The following is a 22419-nucleotide window of genomic DNA, read 5'->3' as shown; positions in this document are numbered from 1 at the left end:
ACACACCACTCACAGCCGGAGGCAATCTGGTTTAGTGGTTCAGCGTCTCAGTGCAGCAACAATGAGCTATTTCAGTACCAAGAAGAAGAGGGTGAGACAGAAGATCGATCAAGATGAAGAAATGAAAGAAGCATGTGACGTATGAGTAAAGTGTGAAAGAGCGCAGAGAAGGGAGAAACGGGAGGCGAGGACAAAGACGGAGCAAGTGCGAGCGTAAAAGGACGAAACGCGAGACAGGAGAAGACGTGAACAAAAGGAAAAGCCACTTCATCGACCTCCTCTAACCCGGCGCCGACATCTTAACAAGGAGCAGCTGACTTTTACCAAACTGCCAGAACCCCCTCAAACCACCGTGTCTTCTTCTGTGGTTTTATAATAAAAAGGTTGCCTGGAACACTTAAAACACCCGCTCCATCTGGTGCCGTACACCAAGCCTGGCGCGCCTCTTTTATGGTCATGTGTGGAACATGTATGGCGCTCGGATGGTCATAACTTTACGAGGCTGTAAAGACGCTGCTGCAGTGCTACTGATTCTACACGGGTCATTAATGCTACACACTCCTTGTGTTGTAAAGAGGACGCGCAGCAGGGCACGTTACGCGTGGTCACATGACATCACGGCCCTGAAACATCTTCTGCTGCCTTCAAAGTGTTCCTTCTGGTGCCTTTGCACCGGTTGACCCTTCACAGTACATGAAGCACCGCTCATGCCTCCCCATGTTTCTCTTTTCTATAATATTTGCGAACACAGCCCTCCCCCTCCCTCCCGCCCCCCCACACACCCGCTCTGCAACACTTTGCGGTTTCTGTCGACTTTGAAACCCAAGAGCTGAATGGAGCCATTGTTCTTCATCCCTTTGGACTGCAGGATGGAGGAGGAGGAGGAGGAGGAGGGGTGACAGGAGATCAGAATCACTCTCGCTTTAAGCTCGCTCTGATCTGTGCAGGTTTGGACTTGAACGAGCGGCGAGGACGAAAGTATAGAAAAGTCCTTGTGCGGTCTGAGTGCGTCTCCGTTTGGTCTTTAAAGTGCCACTATGCGTCCTTCAGGGGGCGCTATAATGACCCCCACGGCTCCACCTGCACGTACTATCATGCTAAATCTCTGGAGTGCCCTCGGTTAGTCGGCTTCCCACCTCTGACACCGACCCTCCTCTTGACGAGCTTTGTAAATAAGGTGCTGACTTTGTTTCCTCACTCGCTGTAACTGCCACTTCCTGCTCTGCAGTGAGAAGTCTCACTTTGATAACCACAGCTATTTCAAAGATGGCCGCACCCAAATGCGAGCCCACAGAAAGATGGTAAACAAGCCAACGACCCGACTGTTACAGGTGAACACGAGCTGAAGACACATTGTTGGTGTCAAATACAACCTGTTTGTGTCTCTGCAGGTTTCAGCAAGTACAAGTCTTCTTAAGACCAGTCATGTGTGTGTGTGTGTGTGTGTCCTCCTTCATATCTGTATGTGCATATCTTTCAACGTGTTGTTCATACGTACCAAATGCTTACTTATCTGTTGTCTTTGGATACATGGGACTACTAGTACCTGAGCACTAAATATAGTTTGATAAGAAACGTCTTTGCAGCGAAGTCTAAATCTTTGCTTTTAGGTGGCAAAACCTTGATTACCATTATTTGTATTTAACGCAACAGTAGAGCATTAAACTTAAGACATATAAACTTATATGTAAGACTATTTAATACCCTGTTAGGCCAACATTTCATGTAAGACTGCAGAAACTCTTTTATTGAAACTGTTTAATGAGGAAAATGTGTCAAACTGCAGGTTTCAGATTTAGATTTATAGACTTTCTGTCTTAGTAGCGTAGTAACTTCCAGTGCAGGCCTGAAGCGGGACTGAGCTCAGTCGTTTCCTGGAAACACACACACACACACACACACACACACACACACACACACACACACACACACTTATATACGCTGCACATAAAAGCAGGTAAAAGCTTCACACACAGGCTGTTTTCAGACTCTGAAACAACACAACGTCCCGTGTAAGTGCATGCGGCAAGCACCAACACACACACACACACACACACACACACACACACACGCGCGGGTGCAGTACACTGCTCCAGCCCCGACCCTGCTCTTCCTATGACAGCGTTGACCTCTGACCCCTGGCATGCTGCTACGATGAGGCCGAGTCTGGAGGAGACGTCTCAACGTTTACATTTCTTCTTGTCTGAACGGCAGGACACCCTCCACTGACACTGCACACACACACACACACACACACACACACACACACACACACACACACACACACACACACACACACACACACACACACTAATCTAAAGCCTTTCCATGGAGAAAACAGTTATTATAAGAGTCTTTTATAAGCTTCCTGTTTGTATAAAGGGTTTGTTGTTGGTACGTTTCATTAGATTACAGAAAGCAGGCAGAGAAAAACTGTTTCTTGCTGTTTCTTTATTTTTATTATATTGTGAGAAAATAAGTGATATTTCCTTGTGTAATGCTGGAAGTTTAACAAAAGAATCAGATGATGTGTTCAGTTCTGATTTGTGAATTCAGTCCCGAGCGTCACAGTGTAGTGAAGAAGCTCCATGAGTTCTGAGTCTTTACTAAGAACGCCGTCACAGACAGGAGTTACTGCTCATTCAGCAGAAGAGTGTTTCATCAGAGACGGGAAAATAACAATGTTACTGCAATTATACGGACGTTTCAAAACAACAACACGTTTCAAAAGAAGAGTTTCAAAGAAAGCTCCAAAAAAGAAGAAGGTCAGGATGTTGACAAATTACAGAAGAGGAAGAAAGAGAACATTTCAGAAAGGCACAGCTGATGGAAATACGGCTAATTTACTGTAGGTGCTGCTTCATTTCAAATGAACTCGCTCTTCCCCACACACACACACACACACACACACACACACACACACACACACGCACACACACACTTAGCCTCGCGTGCGAACTTTCAATCCCCGGCATCCTGATCTAAGAAAGGAAAGGAAGGAGGCCGGCGGAGGAAAAGACAAGGAGAGAGAGAGGGAAAGCATTTAGTGTGATTATTGTGTGTGTGTATGTGTGTGTGTGTGTGTGTGTGTGTCTCATGCACACACACACACACACACAATGGTGACGGCTGCCAAAGCGTCTGATATGCCTTTACTGGCTTTTGAATGGTTTGCATGATTACATGATCTCCAATTTGGAACTGCTAAATGTTATTATACAGTAGATACTGATGAGGGGGGGGGGGAGAGGAGGGGGAGGAAAGGGAAAAGATGTAGGAGGTGAAAGGAGGGAGGAAGGAGAGATGGAAACAGAAAAGAGTTAACGGGAGATGAAGGAGATTTTGGTAAAAGGGGGAGAAAATAAACTGGAGTGAGAGAAGGGGGAGGAAATGGAGAGGGATAGAAAGAGACAAATGACGGGGGAGAAGAGGGGGGGGGGAGAGAGGAGGAGGAAGGGAGTGAGGAAAGAGGAGGAAGACAGCGATGGAAACTGAAGGGAGGTGAAACGCAAAGTGGAAATTGGAGTAGAGAAGGGGAGGAAGTGGAGAGGGGTGAGAACAGACCAGAGGAGGTGGGAGGAACGGGAGGAGGGGAGGGAAATACAGGAGGGAGGTAAGAGAAGTAGGGGGAGTAAAGAAATGGGAGCAAAAGGAGGTGGAGGAGGAAGGGGGGCGAGGAAAGACGACAGGAGGATGAGGTGCGAGGTGGAGAGAGTAGGTGGGAGGAAGACGAGGAGGAGGATGGAGGAGGAAAGCGAGGAGATTTTGTAAAAGGAGGAGGAAAGAAATGGGAGTAAGAGGAGGGGGTGAGGAGAGACAGGAGGAGGTGGCAGGAAAAGGGAGGGGGGGGGGGAGCAGCAGCCAGTAATCTGTTATGGAGTTTGAATCATAATGTAGCTCCGGTGCTCTTATCGCTGTCGTGCCGTGGACTCATTGAGGACAGGAAACCATTCACCAACACACACACACCCACACACACACACACACACACACACACACACACACACACACACACACACACACACACACACATTACTGAGTAACAAAGCTGTAAGTACGAGTAAAACATAATATTTGGATAAACAAGTGTCCGTCTGCACCAAACCTGGTTGAAAAAAAGACAGATTTAACATTCTATCACTATCAGGTTTCATCTTATCACCGACACGTATTCGCACGCCGTTTGGTTTTCTCTATCGTAACCGCACTCCTTCCTCCAAACGTGCACCAAACCAAAGTCATCAAAACCCAAACCTCAAATGTTTCTGTTCAGCGCTGAAGAAGAATCAACCGCCAGAAACTGCCAGAAATAATAAGCTTATTTCCAGAGTTAGCACTTTTCATCCTTTCTGCTTAACCTCCATTTGTTCCTCACTACAGCAACATGTCTTGATGCAACAACATGGAGACAACTTCAAGTGTTCCTGGAGCTTCAGCTTAGCATCACTGAACTGGTGATTTGAAAAAGACTGTTAGACTTTGATCGTTTGTGAATATACATCACTCATTTATGCAACGTTTTACTGCCGACTGTTTTATATGTAATCTAGTAGATAGTAGTTCAAGTTAAGATCATTAGTAGTTTAAGTTAAGATCATTAGTAGTTCAAGTTAAGATCATTAGTAGTTCAAGTTAAGATCATTAGTAGTTCACGTTAAGATCATTAGTAGTTCAAGTTAAGATCATCAGTAGTTCAAGTTAAGATCATCAGTAGTTCAAGTTAAGATCATCAGTAGTTCAAGTTAAGATCATCAGTAGTTCAAGTTAAGATCATCAGTAGTTCAAGTTAAGATCATCAGTAGTTCAAGTTAAGATCATTAGTAGTTCAAGTTAAGATCATCAGTAGTTCAAGTTAAGATCATTAGTAGTTCAAGTTAAGATCATTAGTAGTTCAACTTAAGATCATTAGTAGTTCAAGTTAAGATCATCAGTAGTTCAAGTTAAGATCATCAGTAGTTCAAGTTAAGATCATCAGTAGTTCAAGTTAAGATCATTAGTAGTTCAAGTTAAGATCATCAGTAGTTCAAGTTAAGATCATTAGTAGTTCAAGTTAAGATCATCAGTAGTTTAAGTTAAGATCATCAGTAGTTCAAGTTAAGATCATTAGTAGTTCAAGTTAAGATCATCAGTAGTTCAAGTTAAGATCATCAGTAGTTCAAGTTAAGATCATTAGTAGTTCAAGTTAAGATCATTAGTAGTTCAAGTTAAGATCATTAGTAGTTCAAGTTAAGATCATCAGTAGTTCAAGTTAAGATCATCAGTAGTTCACGTTAAGATCATTAGTAGTTTAATAAAAAGTCTTAAAGATTCAGATTTATTAGCAAATATAATTTTCACTTTTAAGTTTCCTGCCACGTGGAACTTGTGTAAACATTTAGAGCTTAAAATGAAGCTAAGTTGCATAAAATACAGTTGAGGTTAAATCTTCGGGGGGGGGGATGTCAGAGAGACTTGGGACTCTGGTGTTCCAACAATAGAACCACAAAGGTCTATCTGCATGAGTTTAGTTTCTACCCATAATGCACTGAATTGGCCCAAACAGTGTTAACTTCACTCCCTAGTGTGCAGCATGTGACGTGTCAGCATGGGTTGGAGTTGGTTTCATAGTGTCCACGTTATGAACTGCTGAACTTTCAAATGCGTTTTTCTCAAAACTGGTCAAAGTGCAGATCGACCTGGTTCACCCTCGGTTGACGAACTGTAAACTGCAACTAACAATTATTTTCACGAATGATTTGATTAATCTTTTTGAATAAATGAAAAATGTCCATCCCAGTTCCAACGTGATGTTTGAAGGTGACATAAAACAGAGAAAAGCAGAAAATCTCCATTTTTGAAAGGCTGAAAACTTTCAAGAAAAACAAATATCTAAATAGTTTGAGATTATTTTTCTCTGTGAATCGATTAGTCGACTAATCCAGAGCATTTTTTTTCAGTCTTCGTGCAAAATTATGATGGTTTCAGATCTAGACAACTAGCAAATCAAGGCAGCAAACAGGCGGCTGGCTGTAGCCCTGATCACTGACTGACAGGCTCTCTCAGCAGCAGCAGGCTCGGCAGGCAGCCAGCGGAGTTGCGTGTAAAGAGTTTATTTAGACAAGAGAGCGAGAGGGAAAGAGGAGTCGGTGCTGGCTGTTCAAAGATGTTTTGTTCAGGCCTGAGGGATCATTTCTGCTGCAGATAGGGAAGAGGTCTCACTCCTGGGATTTTTCTTATGTGTGTGTGTGTGTGTGTGTGTGTGTGTGTGTGTGTGTGTGTGTGTGTGTGTGTCAGATACAGTTTACATAGCACTAAGACACACATTTACACTTACACAAAGAAATGCACAGTGAACACACACTTACATGCAACTGCACACTGATACGCCTATTTACACTCAGACACAAACACACATCATACATGCAGACGTGAACATACACATGTGCACATAAACATGTCAAGCAAATGTGCATACATGCATTAAACGAGTTGCATGTGGATATAATCCGAAAAGACATGTACAAGAACACACAAACAAGGGAAAAGAATGTAAGTACACACACCCAAGAAACTCGACTGATATGCTCTGTTCCTGGCAGAGGGGTGTGTGTGTGTGTGTGTGTGTGTGTGTGTGTGTGAGAGAACTTTACATGGAAACACTATCAGTTTGATCAGAGGAGTTGGCTTGGTCTAATGTGTTTTCTGCAGTGAGTCTGATCATGTCTGAGTGATAAGTTTCCTCTGCCAAAGATTTTCTCTCTCTCTCTCTTTTCATCTCTTCCTCTCGTTTCTTATTGCTCTCACCCATCTCCCCCCCCCCCCTTTTACTCCCTGTTTTAAAGCAATGAGGTAACCAAATAAAAAACAAGCAAATAATTCTAATTTAAAAAATAACATATTTACATAACATAACGTTAGTACCTACGAAGTCAGAGAAGTTTATAGTTATATTTATATCCATATTATATTCACTTTATATCATTTTAATACATAAAGGTTTGAAGAAGGCTCGGTTGCTCTGGAAGAATAATAATAGATAACAATAGAATAATCATTCGAGGTTGATTCATTTACATCTGAAACAGAAACTCAGCGTCATTAAAAGCCACTTCAGGAGCCGTTTAAAGGAGGTTTTCTCAGAGCGAGTGAATCAGAGGAAAACCCTGCCGACCTCAGCAGGTTCCTGCAAATCACTCGGCGGTGGGCGGGGAAACCTCGAAGAAGCTTCTGCAAAATAATGTGATGCAGCCTTCGCCTCAGCGTTCACCTGCCACAGACGTTCAGGAATCTTAAAGTGGACTAACAACATGAAGACACTACATCACTGCAACACTACAATCACTACATCACTGCAACACTGCAACACTACACATGCAACACTGCAACACTGCAACACTACATCACTGCAACACTACATCACTGCAACACTACATCACTGCATCACTGCACACTGCAACACTACATCACTGCAACACTACATCACTGCAACACTACATCACTGCAACACTACATCACTGCAACACTACATCACTGCATCACTACATCACTGCACACTACATCACTGCAACACTACATCACTGCAACACTACATCACTGCAATCACTACATCACTGCAATCACTACATCACTGCATCACTACACACTACATCACTGCAACACTACATCACTGCAACCTACATCACTGCATCACTACATCACTGCAACACTACATCACTGCAACACTACTCACTGCAACACTACACACTGCAACACTGCAACACTGCATCACTGCAACACTGCAACACTACATCACTACTCACTGCAACACTACATCACTGCATCACTACAACACTACATCACTGCAACACTACATCACGGCAACACTACATCACTGCACACTACATCACTGCAACCTACCTAACACTACACTGCATCACTACATCACTGCATCACTACAACACTACATCACTGCAACACTACATCACTGCAACACATACATCACTGCATCACTACATCACTGCAACACTACATCACTGCATCACTACAACACTACATCACTGCAACACTACATCACTGCAACACTACATCACTGCAACACTACATCACTGCAACACTACAATCACTACAACACTACATCACGGCAAACTACATCACTGCACACTACAGCATCTGCATCACTACATCACTGCAACACTACATCACTGCAACACTACATCACTGCAACACGACAATCACTGCAACACTGCAACACTGCATCACTGACACACTGCAACACTACACATCACTACATCACTGCAACACTACATCACTGCATCACTACAACACTACATCACTGCAACACTACATCACTGCAACACTACATCACTGCAACACTACATCACTGCACACTACATCACTACAACACTGGCAACCTACATCACTGCAACACTACATCACTGCATCACTACTAATCACTGCAACACTACCAACACTACATCACTGGCATCACTACATCACTGCAACACTACATCACTGCAACACTACATCACTGCAACACTACATCACTATCACCTGCAACACTGCATCACTGCAACACTACAATCACTGCATCACTACATCACTGCAACACTGCATCATCACTGCACACTACATCACTGCAAGCACTACATCACTGCAACACTACATCACTGCAACACTACATCACTGCAACACTACATCACTCTGCAACACTACATCACTGCAACACTACATCAACTGCAACACTACATCACTACATCACTGCAACACTACAACATCACTGCAACACTACATCACTGCAACACTACATCACTGCACACTCAAAGTCAAAAGCAAAAAACACTGCAACACTACATCACTGCAACACTACATCACTGCACACTACATCACGGCAACACTACATCACTGCAACACTACATCACTGCACACTACATCACTGCAACACTACATCACTGCAACACTACATCACTGCATCACTACATCACTGCAATTCACTACATCACTGCAACACTACATCACTGCACACTACATCACTGCAACACTACATCACTGCAACACTACATCACTGCACACTAGCATCACTGCAACCTACATACAACACTGCAGCACTGCAACACTACATCACTGCAACACTACATCACTGGCAACACTACATCACTGGCAACACTACATCACTGCAACACTACATAGCAACACCTTGCATCACTGCAACACTACATCACTGCTCAACACTGCATCACTGCAACACTACATCACTGCAACACTACTCACTGCACACTGCAATCACTGCAATCACGCACATCACTGCAACACACATCACTGCACACTACATCACTGCAAACACTACATCACTGCACCAAACACTACATCACTGCCAACACTACATCACTACATCACTGCAACACTACATCACTGCACACTACATCACTGCAACACTACATCACTGCCAGACACTACATCACTGCAACACTTACATCACTGCAACACTACATCACTGCAACACTACATCACTGCAACACTACATCACTGCAACACTACATCACTGCAACACTACATCACTGCAACACTACATCACTGCAACACTACATCACTGCAACACTACAACACTACAATCACTGCAACACTACATCACTGCAACACTACATCACTGCAACACTACATCACTACATCACTGCAACACTACATCACTGCAACACTACATCACTGCAACACTACATCACTGCAACACTACATCACTGCAACACTACATCACTGCAACACTACATCACTGCAACACTACATCACTGCAACACTGCATCACTGCAACACTACAACACTGCATCACTGCAACACTACATCACTGCAACACTGCATCACTGCAACACTACATCACTGCAACACTACATCACTGCAACACTACATCACTGCAACACTACATCACTGCAACACTACATCACTGCATCACTACATCACTGCAACACTACATCACTGCAACACTACATCACTGCATCACTACATCACTGCAACACTACATCACTGCAACACTGCAACACTACATCACTGCAACACTACATCACTGCAACACTACATCACTGCAACACTACATCACTGCATCACTGCAACACTACATCACTGCAACACTACATCACTGCATCACTACATCACTGCAACACTACATCACTGCAACACTGCAACACTACATCACTGCAACACTACATCACTGCAACACTACATCACTGCAACACTACAACACTGCATCACTGCAACACTACATCACTGCAACACTACATCACTGCAACACTACATCACTGCAACACTACATCACTGCAACACTACATCACTGCAACACTACATCACTGCAACACTGCAACACTACATCACTGCAACACTACATCACTGCAACACTACAACACTACATCACTGCAACACTACATCACTGCAACACTACATCACTGCAACACTACATCACTACATCACTGCAACACTACATCACTGCAACACTACATCACTGCAACACTACATCACTGCAACACTACATCACTGCAACACTACATCACTGCAACACTACATCACTACATCACTGCAACACTACATCACTGCAACACTACATCACTGCAACACCACTACATCACTGCAACACTACATCACTGCAACACTACATCACTACATCACTGCAACACTACATCACTGCAACACTACATCACTGCAACACTACATCACTGCAACATACATCAAACTACATCACTTGCAACACGACATCACTGCAACACTACATCACTGCACACTACATCACTGCAACACTACAGCACTGCAACACTACATCACTGCAACACTCACAATCACTGCCACACTACATCACTGCAAACACTACATCACTGCAACACTGCATCACTGCAACACTACAACACTGCATCACTGCAACACTACATCACTGCAACACTGCATCACTGCAACACTACATCACTGCAACACTACATCACTGCACACTACATCACTGCAACACTGCATCACTGCAACACTACATCACTGCAACACTGCATCACTTGCAACACTACATCACTGCAACACTACATCACTGCAACACTACAACACTACATCACTGCAACACTACATCACTGCAACACTACATCACTAGCATCACTGCAACACTACATCACTGCAACACTACATCACTGCAACACTACATTCACATGCAACACTACATCACTGCAAGCACTACATCACTGCAACACTACATCACCGCAACACAACTATAAACACTGCAACACTACATCACTGCAACCTGCGCCTTTAAAACCCTCAAACGAGCCAATTTCTGATGCCACGTGCTGCGGCTGCCACGAGGCGGAAGTGGTAGCACTTGGCTGCCACTGTGGTGCAACACACACACACACACACACACACACACACACACATGTGCGATATTCATTATTTCCATCGATGTTGGGCGGTTTGATTGAGAGACGTCAGTAGGTTAAATTCTGAAGGACGTGAAACCTCCTGAGCGGGAAACCTTGATAATAACGTCCAGAAAAAAACCGTCTTTAACATATTGATGAAGATTTGGGGGTTATTTTGTGTATTTAACGTCAATTTCTTTCATCATGAATCGACTCAGAAACACAGATCATCAACACTTCCACTTTTCATTCTCGCTTGAGGCGGAAAATCTAAAACATTTTGAAGCATTAAATGTATTTTTGTGAAGAGACAATAAATAACTCTGTTACCCTTTAACAGCTTTCACTTGAACACTGAGCCTGTGGGATTGTGTAGATGACTTTATGGCATTTTAAAAGCAGTGTGCGAAGCACCAACAGAGTTTAACAGAGCAGATCCCAGAGACACAACGTGAACGTGAAGACCTTCAGCTGCATGTTGGAGGAGAAACAGCAGATTACAGATCCAGACTGCACACCTGTGAATAACATGGACACCTGATATACGGCCGATATTTGTCTTTTATTAAAATGAGATATTATCCACAGCTGGAGACACTTAATCATGTTTTCTAAAAGTGTTGGTGAATCCTGCCTGAACTCAGATGTGTGCATTGTCTGGATGTTTTCAGGAGGTGAATCTGCAACAGCACATCATTTCCTCCAGTGTAAATGTTTTTGGTTTGTTTGTGTGTCCGTCAGACAAATACGGAAAAAACGATTTTCAACATGAAGTGTGCAGCATGGACCAACGAAGAAGACGCTTTTCACTTTCCTTAGCGTTGCAACATGCGGCTCTCTGAGTGTCTCTCGTTTCTCAAATTAAACCTAAATGTTGAAAAGTGAGCAAACCAGGGATCTGCACAGCGGTGCAAACAAACACAGGAAGAGAAAAGACAACAAACAAGAGTAAACAATCATAGAAATGTACAATAAAAAACATGTTTGTGTTTAAAATGAACAGATGTTCAGTTTTGGTAAATCAAAAATATAAAAATGAAACATGCAGGGTGTGACTGCAGAATGTCATAAAAGTTTGTTTTGCCTCATAAATGCTCAGCGAGGTTTGAGTGTGTTGCAGGTTGCTCTCCGTGCATCAGACGTGAATGCAGTCAAACAGGTTGGTTTGTTCCAGCATGTCTGCAGGAATGCTACTCAAAGTACTTACTACAACTAGAACTGCTACTAATACTGCCGAGGCTATGATACTCACAAAGCTGCAAAATGAATGAAAGTGCACAGAGAAAAGTCTTACCTGTGGCAGGGAGGAGTCGAGTACGGAGGCAGCAGACATGAAAGAGAAGATAGAAAACACACATTAGGGGGAAGCTCCTGCAAAGGTCATCGCACTGCGGGGTTTGTTGAAGTCTCCGCTTCACATTTCATATCTGGTGTGTTTACAAGACACCAAGTTAGTCGGAGAGGAATCAGGTTTCACGTGTAATGGGATAACGTGTTTACGCTGCAGTAACCTGGGGCAGCGTCCTGTTGCACAAATAATAGTCGCTTGCAAATATGCGCGTCCTGCAGGGCTTTGAACGCCTCGTGCTCTCAAGGGAGGAGTTTGTTTTGATTCAGGGAAGATAGTTTTGAGATATTTGGAAACTTCAGGATCTCCGTTCTAATTTAAAATGAAATGTGGCTGCGCAGCAAGAGATTGTGAGGATTACACTGTGGGAGATTTATATCAACATACAAGCAAATCAATATTTTGTGTCTTTTTAAGACTTTCCTCTCAACATGTCCCAAACAACTGGCAGTAAAAAGCATTTTCCATTTCTCTGTGGCTCCGAACACCAACCAGAATCTGCACATCTTGTCACGAAAGTGGAAAATATGCAGACATGTGAACTCTCTGAGCCGAGACTTTAACTCCTCGCCACCACGGGAAGACAAAAGACACCTTTTTCTGCCAAACTCACTGCCGACATCAAAGCACAACGTTGTTACCCTGAAGCTTCTTCTCTCCAAACAGCATCACTCACATGTTTTCTTCAATTATCGTTGAGCAACAGACATCGGGCATCCATTTTCTTTTCCTAAATAGATTTATAGTGTTTAGGAATGAAACTCTTCCAATGTAAACTCTGGGTCGGCCTCGCCACAGAACCTAAACAGTCCAAAGTGGGACCGGAGGCGAGCTGCTCGTCCCCAGACGGAGTGACAGAGCCTCTGGATGGCATCAACGCAGAGGAAGGCTTAGGGAATCACAAGCCGAGCGTGACTCGATGCCCGTGCTGTCAGTAAACATCGGTGGACATTATGGCCGGCTTGTTTTCCCATCCCATCCCGTCTGAGTCTTTGGAGAACGGCGAGGTCCTCCCCCCCGAAAGCGGCGTCGCCGTCTTCACGTCACGCCGACCGCAGTGGAAAGAAGTCTGTGAGGCGTCAGTGTTCAAAGCGTTCATGTGTCGTTTGTTTTACTGTTTATTATCTATAAACTATCTTATTTCATATACGTTGCGTTGGTTTTAAAGCAGATGAATCTTCTGTATCTTTGTTGTAGGAGTGTGAAACAGCTGTTAGTGTTCGGGGTGTCATCTCTCGGCACATGTGCCACAAATCTAATATGAGACACTGGATCTGTCCGTCGCTGCCGGGGAATCTCTCGCCATCCCTCCCCGCACGGCGGCGCGGGGAGGTTTAATTTGGCTCCTAAATATACACCACACATGGATAAAGATATTTGGTGGACGCTGATCGCTTGGAGAGCTCCATCAGCTGCTGCATGAAACAGGAAACACACGATGAGCGAAGAGTTCAACAGTTTATCTGCACAATAGAGGGTTTAATGCCGGATGTTTTTCCCCCTGCGCTGCAAAAAGAAACTACCGAAACAAGTTTGGTGATTGAGTCGTTTTTCTTGTAATGCCTGAAGTGTGACCTCTGACCTCGCTGTGAAAGAGAAGTTTCTTACACCTGAGATCAGTGAAGTAGTAACAGTGAAACTGTGTTTGTTCAAATGTGGATTCATCTCATGAAATGAGGAAGTTTTAAAGAAAACAATATGATTTTAAGACTCCACTTTCAGAAGCGTGTGTGATGAAGCTTTCTCCACACACTAATTGTTTTGCAGGTCACACCTTCAAACGAAGCTTCAATCCCAAATGAACTTCATGCGCTTTGTTTCCTGGAGGACATTAAAGGGTTACAGCAGCGCTCCGTCATTACACAATCGGAGCCGTTGTTTTGGTGTTCGGGCCCGCCGGCGAGGAAGGCCAGTTTGCCGACATGTCTGAACCAGCTGGGACGAGGCGCCGACTCCTCTTTCATCTGCAGGAGCTCAAGTATGTAAACAAGAGGAGCCGCTGCAGAGGATCACCGGCGTTTAACTACGGGACAGAGGCCGAAAGATCTGCCTGGAGAACACGAGACATGAGCTCATTTTCTCTGGACGCTGATAGATGTTAAAGTATTCAGTACTCCTCCAGAGGAATCTCTGCAGGGACTACTTCTTGCGTCTCATGACTCCACTAGTTTCATCTGCTCTGTGTTCTCGCTCTGTTTTTCCTTCTGGTTTGCATTATACGAAGCGTTTCTCTCTTGTGTAGCTAGAAAAGCGCTTTATAAATGTATTATTATTATTATTATTATTATTATTATTATAGCAGGTGAAATGCCACAAGTAGGGCTGCAGCTGCTGTAACCATTAGTTTCATTATCGATTAGTCAATAAAGATTAGTGGAAAATATCCAAACTGACATATTTAAATGTCTTGTTTTATGTTCAACAGCTAGAAACCCAAAGAAATTAAGTTTATTATCATAGCAGACGAAGAAAACCAGCAAATATTCACATTTAAGAAGCTAAAAACACTGAATGTCACATAGTTTACACAGGTTAATAGTGTTTTACATCAAATTAACACACTGAATAGTTCTTTGACACTAAATGCACAAAATGTTATTTTAATTTTGCTGCATAATTATAATAATGTCGACGAGAAAGAAGCTCAGACAGATTCAATTACTTTCATAGTTTAACTTTTGTAAGATTTCATTCCTCTTTTGTAAACTAATGACAAACTTTAAGATCCGCTTCTGAGAATCAAGTTCCAGGTTTTGATTTTCCCCCGAGAGGAAAAACTGTTAGAAGTTCTGTGTTGACTCTGAGTGTCACGGTGAATCCTGCAGCAACACGCCAACACCTACAGCCGGGATTATCTACTGTAAACTAACACACACAAACGCACACACACACCTCTACAGCTGCAGCATTAATACCTGCGCTGTGTGTGTGTGTGTGTGTGTGTGTGTGTGTGTGTGTGTGCGAGAGAGGTTATTTGGATTACGCACTAAGACCGTAACGGAGATATTAAACGCCGGAACTAAATCAAGTTGTCGAGTAAAAATACAAAATATTTTAAGGTTTTAAGCTTCGTAATTGCGATTATGTGCCACTCTGTTTGCACGACATCCATCGTGTCCATGAGGTCCACACATATTTACAGCCGTGCAGATGTGCGAAGACAAAATCTGAGCATGAAGACAAACGCCTGAGCGCTGCAGGTGCGGAGCAAATTCAATTTCAGAATTGAATTTCTGCAGGAGCTGAACGATCAACAACCAAGAAACGTTATAATCTGTGAGCTTCAATATTACTGCAGTCGAAGCTATAACTGCTGGACGTCGCCGCTTCAGTTCATGAGAAACTGTGAAAACATTCCGTCACGGATGTAAAAGTGAAACACGACAAGTGAAAACAGATAAAGTTCAAAGTGAAAGTACGAGTTGAAAAGTGAGTTCTGCAGACCGAGTGTTGAAACGCTTCGTCAGTTTCACCAGACGCCGTGTCTTGCTTTTATTAAGATGAAAGTAGAATCTTCTCGCCATCGTCCTTCACACCTTTCTGCTCTGGGGGACATTTTATTTTCTCTCTCGCCTGTCTGGGGTCCGCTCACAGCCGGGGGGGGTTTCAAAGACGCAGAAACGCAGGCTCGACCCAAAAAGGTCTTTTTAGACGTTACTTATCTTTCTCTTGTGGCACATATCCCTATCAATTACACAACTTTGATTTCAGAGATTAAACATATTCCCAGAAACAACCACAGAGGCAGCTGGGAAACATGGGGGGGTGTGAGGGGGGGAGATCTGCTCCAACAGGCTTTTTCTTTTCAAGTGTCTCCGAAGAAAAGAAACAGAAGAGAAAGAGGCCGAGTAGTTATAACACAACACAGAGTAGTTATAACACAACACTGTGTAGTTATAACACAACACTGTGTAGTTATAACACAACACAGAGTAGTTATAACACAACACAGAGTAGTTATAACACAACACAGAGTAGTTATAACACACACTGTGTAGTTATAACACAACACTGTGTAGTTATAACACAACACAGAGTAGTTATAACACAACACAGAGTAGTTATAACACAACACTGTGTAGTTATAACACAACACAGAGTAGTTATAACACAACACAGAGTAGTTATAACACAACACTGTGTAGTTATAACACAACACTGTGTAGTTATACCACACACAGAGTAGTTATAACACACACAGAGTAGTTATAACACAACACTGTGTAGTTATAACACAACACTGTGTAGTTATAACACAACACAGAGTAGTTATAACACAACACAGAGTAGTTATAACACAACACTGTGTAGTTATAACACAACACTGTGTAGTTATAACACACACTGTGTAGTTATAACACAACACTGTGTAGTGATAACACAACACTGTATAGTTATAACACACACTGTGTAGTTATAACACAACACTGTGTAGTTATAACACAACACAGAGTAGTTATAACACAACACAGAGTAGTTATAACACAACACAGAGTAGTTATAACACAACACTGTGTAGTTATAACACAACACAGAGTAGTTATAACACAACACTGTGTAGTTATAACACACACTGTGTAGTTATAACACAACACTGTGTAGTGATAACACAACACTGTATAGTTATAACACACACTGTGTAGTTATAACACAACACTGTGTAGTTATAACACAACACAGAGTAGTTATAACACAACACTGTGTAGTTATAACACAACACAGAGTAGTTATAACACAACACAGAGTAGTTATAACACACACAGAGTAGTTATAACACAACACTGTGTAGTTATAACACAACACTGTGTAGTTATAACACACACAGAGTAGTTATAACACAACACTGTGTAGTTATAACACAACACTGTGTAGTTATAACACACACTGTGTAGTTATAACACAACACTGTGTAGTGATAACACAACACTGTATAGTTATAACACACACTGTGTAGTTATAACACAACACTGTGTAGTTATAACACAACACAGAGTAGTTATAACACAACACAGAGTAGTTATAACACAACACAGAGTAGTTATAACACAACACTGTGTAGTTATAACACAACACAGAGTAGTTATAACACAACACTGTGTAGTTATAACACACACTGTGTAGTTATAACACAACACTGTGTAGTGATAACACAACACTGTATAGTTATAACACACACTGTGTAGTTATAACACAACACTGTGTAGTTATAACACAACACAGAGTAGTTATAACACAACACTGTGTAGTTATAACACAACACAGAGTAGTTATAACACAACACAGAGTAGTTATAACACACACAGAGTAGTTATAACACAACACTGTGTAGTTATAACACAACACTGTGTAGTTATAACACAACACAGAGTAGTTATAACACACACAGAGTAGTTATAACACAACACTGTGTAGTTATAACACAACACTGTGTAGTTATAACACACACAGAGTAGTTATAACACAACACTGTGTAGTTATAACACACACAGAGTAGTTATAACACAACACAGAGTAGTTATAACACAACACTGTGTAGTTATAACACAACACAGAGTAGTTATAACACAACACAGAGTAGTTATAACACAACACTGTGTAGTTATAACACACACTGTGTAGTTATAACACAACACTGTGTAGTGATAACACAACACTGTGTAGTTATAACACAACACAGAGTAGTTATAACAACACTGTGTAGTTATAACTTATTATATATAATAATAAATACTATTTCATGCATATCATACTAAAGTATTCTAGACACTACGTTCATGTTTCGAGTAAAAAGGGTTTGATCTCTGAAGATGATGTTTGCTCCACAAAATGCTCCAAAATGTTAAAAAAGGTGCAACAAACAAATCAAATCAAATCAAATCAAATTTATTTGTATAGCCCAATATCACAAATTATACATTTGTCTCAGTGTGCTTTACAGACTGTACAGGTTACGACACCCTCTGTTAGGAAAAACTTCCTAAAAGAAACCCCAAAATTAAAAGGGAAAAAATGGAAGAAACCTCAGAGAGAGCAACTGTAACATTAAAACGAGATAAGAAGACATGTCAGCATGTTCTGTTTGTTATCGTCAGATGTCCGTGTCTTTGAAACAACGTGTTACTGAAGACACTGCAGACTCATAACATGAGACGAGTGAGAAATATGTAATTATCTGCAGTTGTGTCTATAATTACGGATAAATGTTGCTGAAGAAATTATACTTTCAAGTTCCTGCAGCGCCAAACAAGTTTATTGAAAGACTCATATTTAAACAGTTTACTTTAGTTGATCTCAAACTATAATATAAAATAAGCTGCTGCTGAAGATCATAACAGCAGATCAAGTTCCTGCTGCACCAAACCGTCTTCCTGCGCTCCCCCTGTCCTTAATGACCCACGCATACTTTCCTCGCCGCCTGTGTAAACTCTCATTCATGAGAAGAGGCGGGGCCGAGAGGCTGCCAGTAATTTTCCACCGTAAAGATCTAACCGAACTCACTTCCCTGTCATTACAGCGACAGCGCCGCTGCAGACGTGCAGTGTGTGCAGGAGAGTCCCAAAACCTCAACGCCAGCTCACTCCCAACATCTATATCACACATTTATTCATCCGATACGTGAATACGTCTCTCCACAGATTCCTTTTCTGCAGAGACGACTACTAAAACATTACAAAATGAAACATCAGCAGCTTTCCACACGTGGAGACGCAGTTCTGTTCCGGGACTTAAGATCATCTCAAAAACAGGTGGCGAGCGCCGACAGCTGCGGATTCTTGCAAGAGGAATTTAAACGTAACTGTTTGGCCTTTACATCACATGGTGTTTACTTAATAGGGTTGGACGCCATGCAGAAGAGAAGATCATCTTTATATATCGCAGGCAGTAAAAGCTCTCAGAGCAAGATTTCATGATTTCATCGTCTCAGGATCAAATCAGTTTGTAGACGACAAAACGATTACAGACGTGCAGGAAATCAGTCTGCAGCGTTTCTGGTAAACGATTCATCATTTCAGTGCCACAAATGTTGCTTTTCCTCTCGTCTTAAAGAGAAGATCAGATAACATACATATATATATGTTTATAACAACAAGTCTTTACATGCAAACAGTAAAACTAGTTTGAAAGCAAGAGCACGTGACGGTTTCCCTTCAGGGATTCAAAATAAAGATAAAAACCAAAGCTGTACAGATATGAGAAGAAGTCCAGCCACAGAGCGTCATGTTTTCTACGTGCATCGCAGGAATATGTAGCTTTACCTTTATTTTATCTATTACTTTGTGTTTAAAAGCAGCTTTAATCATTGTGTGAAATTAGCTCTGAATGAAGTTTAATTGAAACTGATTCTGATGTAAAAGCTATAAAAGACAAAATGACAGAAGAAATACATCAGTATGTAACAGTGTGAGGGATTAGTGGCTCCATCTTCATTAGAAACATCCTCAGAGTCTCTGACAACATGTGTCCTGCTGCAACGTTTCCCCAGAGCAGCAAAGAAACACTTAAAAAGAAATCAAGATTGATAACAAGCAAATCATCGTCATCCGACCAATCAGGGCGCTTGGCTGGAGCCGCTCGTTATGTAAAAGTCTCATCCATCAACAGATTATCTAATGAAGGGAGATGCTAACTTTGACCGACACATTTGGGTCGATAAAGGGGAAGTGGAGTCAGGAAGCAGCTTGTTCCTCTGAGGAAGATGAGATCATGACAGCTCAGTAACTGTATCCTGCTCTGGAGACGTCTGCGCTACAGTAACAACGTCTTCAACATCGCCTTAAACAACGGTTAACAAGCTATTCAGGAGCGTATTACGTGATCTGACGTCGGAAAACTGCAACTATTTTGATTAATCGATTAATCGCTTGAGTGTTTAAGGCAATAACCACTTTGATTTTTCACTTTTAAGTTGCTCTTGCAGCCGTGTTGTGGAGAGAATCTGAGATCAACACAATGCAACCTCAAGCAAGCAGCGCGAGCCTCCGAAAGCTTCCCAAAAACACATCTTTCACATTATTTTGTAGATTCCTGAGAAGTTATTGGACTCTAACAGCTCTTGCAGGAGGAGCCACATACTCTCTGACGTGGGAAATGTATCTTTCAGGACGTTCACGCCTCATTCCTGCAACAGAGGTGAAGTGCAAACGACCCAAAGCCGTCACATTTATGAAGCCGCAGGTTGAATAAAACTGGAGTTTCCCTTTAAAATAACTTGAAACTGGCTGCAGTCATAATCCAGAAACCATCGTCATGTTGTTAAAAACAATGAATGTCACTCGGCAACTCAGAGAACATTCATTATTTCCCCGCACGGCTCTGACTAATCACCACGAAGTAAACTTATGATGTGACTGATTCCAGATCTGGACGCAGCTTCTGGAAAAATGTAGTCATCAAGTCGTCTTGTGAGGAGGTTAGAATCATAAACATGCATCAGTTTATATGTTCTTCACCAAAGATAGTTTTATAACAGAGAAGGAAATGTTTAAGTGCAGCGACGTACGTCAGGGATGTTTCATTAATGTCTGAAGCTGCGGGGAAGATTGAGATCAGATCCTGCAGCTGAGTGTCCTGACAACCTTTGCTCTGCATTCTGTGAAGACAGCGAGTACACGAGAAATCACAGAGCACATCACGTCCTGTGCTTTTTAAAATAACAACGCATTTTGCCGAATCTAAGCCCCGTTTAGCCGCTTGTGGCGAGAGCAGAGGTTAGCAGACACCTTTTCTCCCCCACCACGACTTCGCCCCAGGCGCTTCCTCCCGCCCTGACTTCCTCTGACAAACATCACTTCCTGTGAGACTCAGAGGAGACGTTCGTCAACGTGTTTTACAGGTTTCCCCCGATTCACTGAGAAGCACGTGGATGCAAAAGCACATCGATCTGCCGCACGCTGCTTTAACCTCAATGTCTTCTGTGAAGCACTTTTAACACCCGTGTGTACAGAGCGAGTGTTGTTGTGTCACAGAGAGAGTTTCTGTGGGACAGCTGCTCTGTGGTTTGGGGTTGTTAAAGCAGAAGGTGCACAAAGGTCACAAGCTTTAATTACATTTCATATTTAGTCACTTTAACACGGCTGCAGAGGAACGCCGCTTCATCGCCATCATCTTCCTCTGCACAGCTGCAGAGGAAGATGAGGCGACACTAATATTATTAGAGATATACTGTTTGTGACTCAACAACAGAAACAACATGTCAGGTGCTGCATCTGTAAACTCTGGGTAAGAAAGTGAGCGAGTGTTTAGTCACACATGAAAGAGACGCTGGCTGTTTCATTGTTTGCCAGTTTTTTTGATTGTTGTCTGCAGGAGAGTAACCGAGCTCAGAAACAACATCCTGGCACGGAAACAAAGTGCGCCTACCAGTAACAGATGATGTCACTGATAGTAGGACACTGTGAAAGGGGTCGAGCATGTGTGATTGATTAGCCACGCCTGGCGCGTGGCCACAGAGGGGGATGTTTCCTGAAACTGTACAGTAGTAGTAGTGTTTACCGTACACACACACGTTCAGATGTATTCCTGTTGTCTTGTGAGAAAACAAAAAGGATCAATCCGACAAGCTCCAAAGAGAGGAAAAGCTTTGACTCTAGAGGACTCCATTACCCAGAATGCAATGCAGCTGCACCACCTAAATCAGGTTAAACCATTAACCGTTTTTAAATGTTTTAATTTATTTAAATCTTTATTTAGTTCGGCCTGAGAACAAGAAAAGATTCGACTCGTCCAGTCAAAGTTTAG

The 22419-nt window shown here is 42.4% G+C and overlaps 1 protein-coding gene across 6 annotated transcripts in view; it reads right to left on the bottom strand.

The window, feature by feature from the left end:
* LOC115017197 (aryl hydrocarbon receptor-like) overlaps nt 1-22419 on the bottom strand; it is a 47692-nt gene that overhangs the window by 11805 nt on the left and 13468 nt on the right. The window contains exon 1 of one of the 6 annotated variants that reach the window (XM_029445497.1): nt 12628-12707. The exons of 4 other annotated variants lie outside the window; for them this stretch is intronic. In XM_029445497.1, coding sequence (XP_029301357.1) covers nt 12628-12691 — 64 coding nt within the window. In that variant the 5' untranslated portion in view covers nt 12692-12707. Of the gene's footprint in view, nt 1-7053; nt 7344-12627; nt 12708-22419 lie in introns of those variants that run through there. One more of the 6 variants, XM_029445507.1, reaches the window with a different exon arrangement.

The sequence above is a fragment of the Cottoperca gobio genome, chromosome 2 (assembly GCF_900634415.1).
Source record: "Cottoperca gobio chromosome 2, fCotGob3.1, whole genome shotgun sequence".
In the NCBI taxonomy this organism is placed as follows: Eukaryota; Metazoa; Chordata; class Actinopteri; order Perciformes; family Bovichtidae; genus Cottoperca; species Cottoperca gobio.
This window is presented reverse-complemented; position numbering and strand designations above follow the sequence as displayed.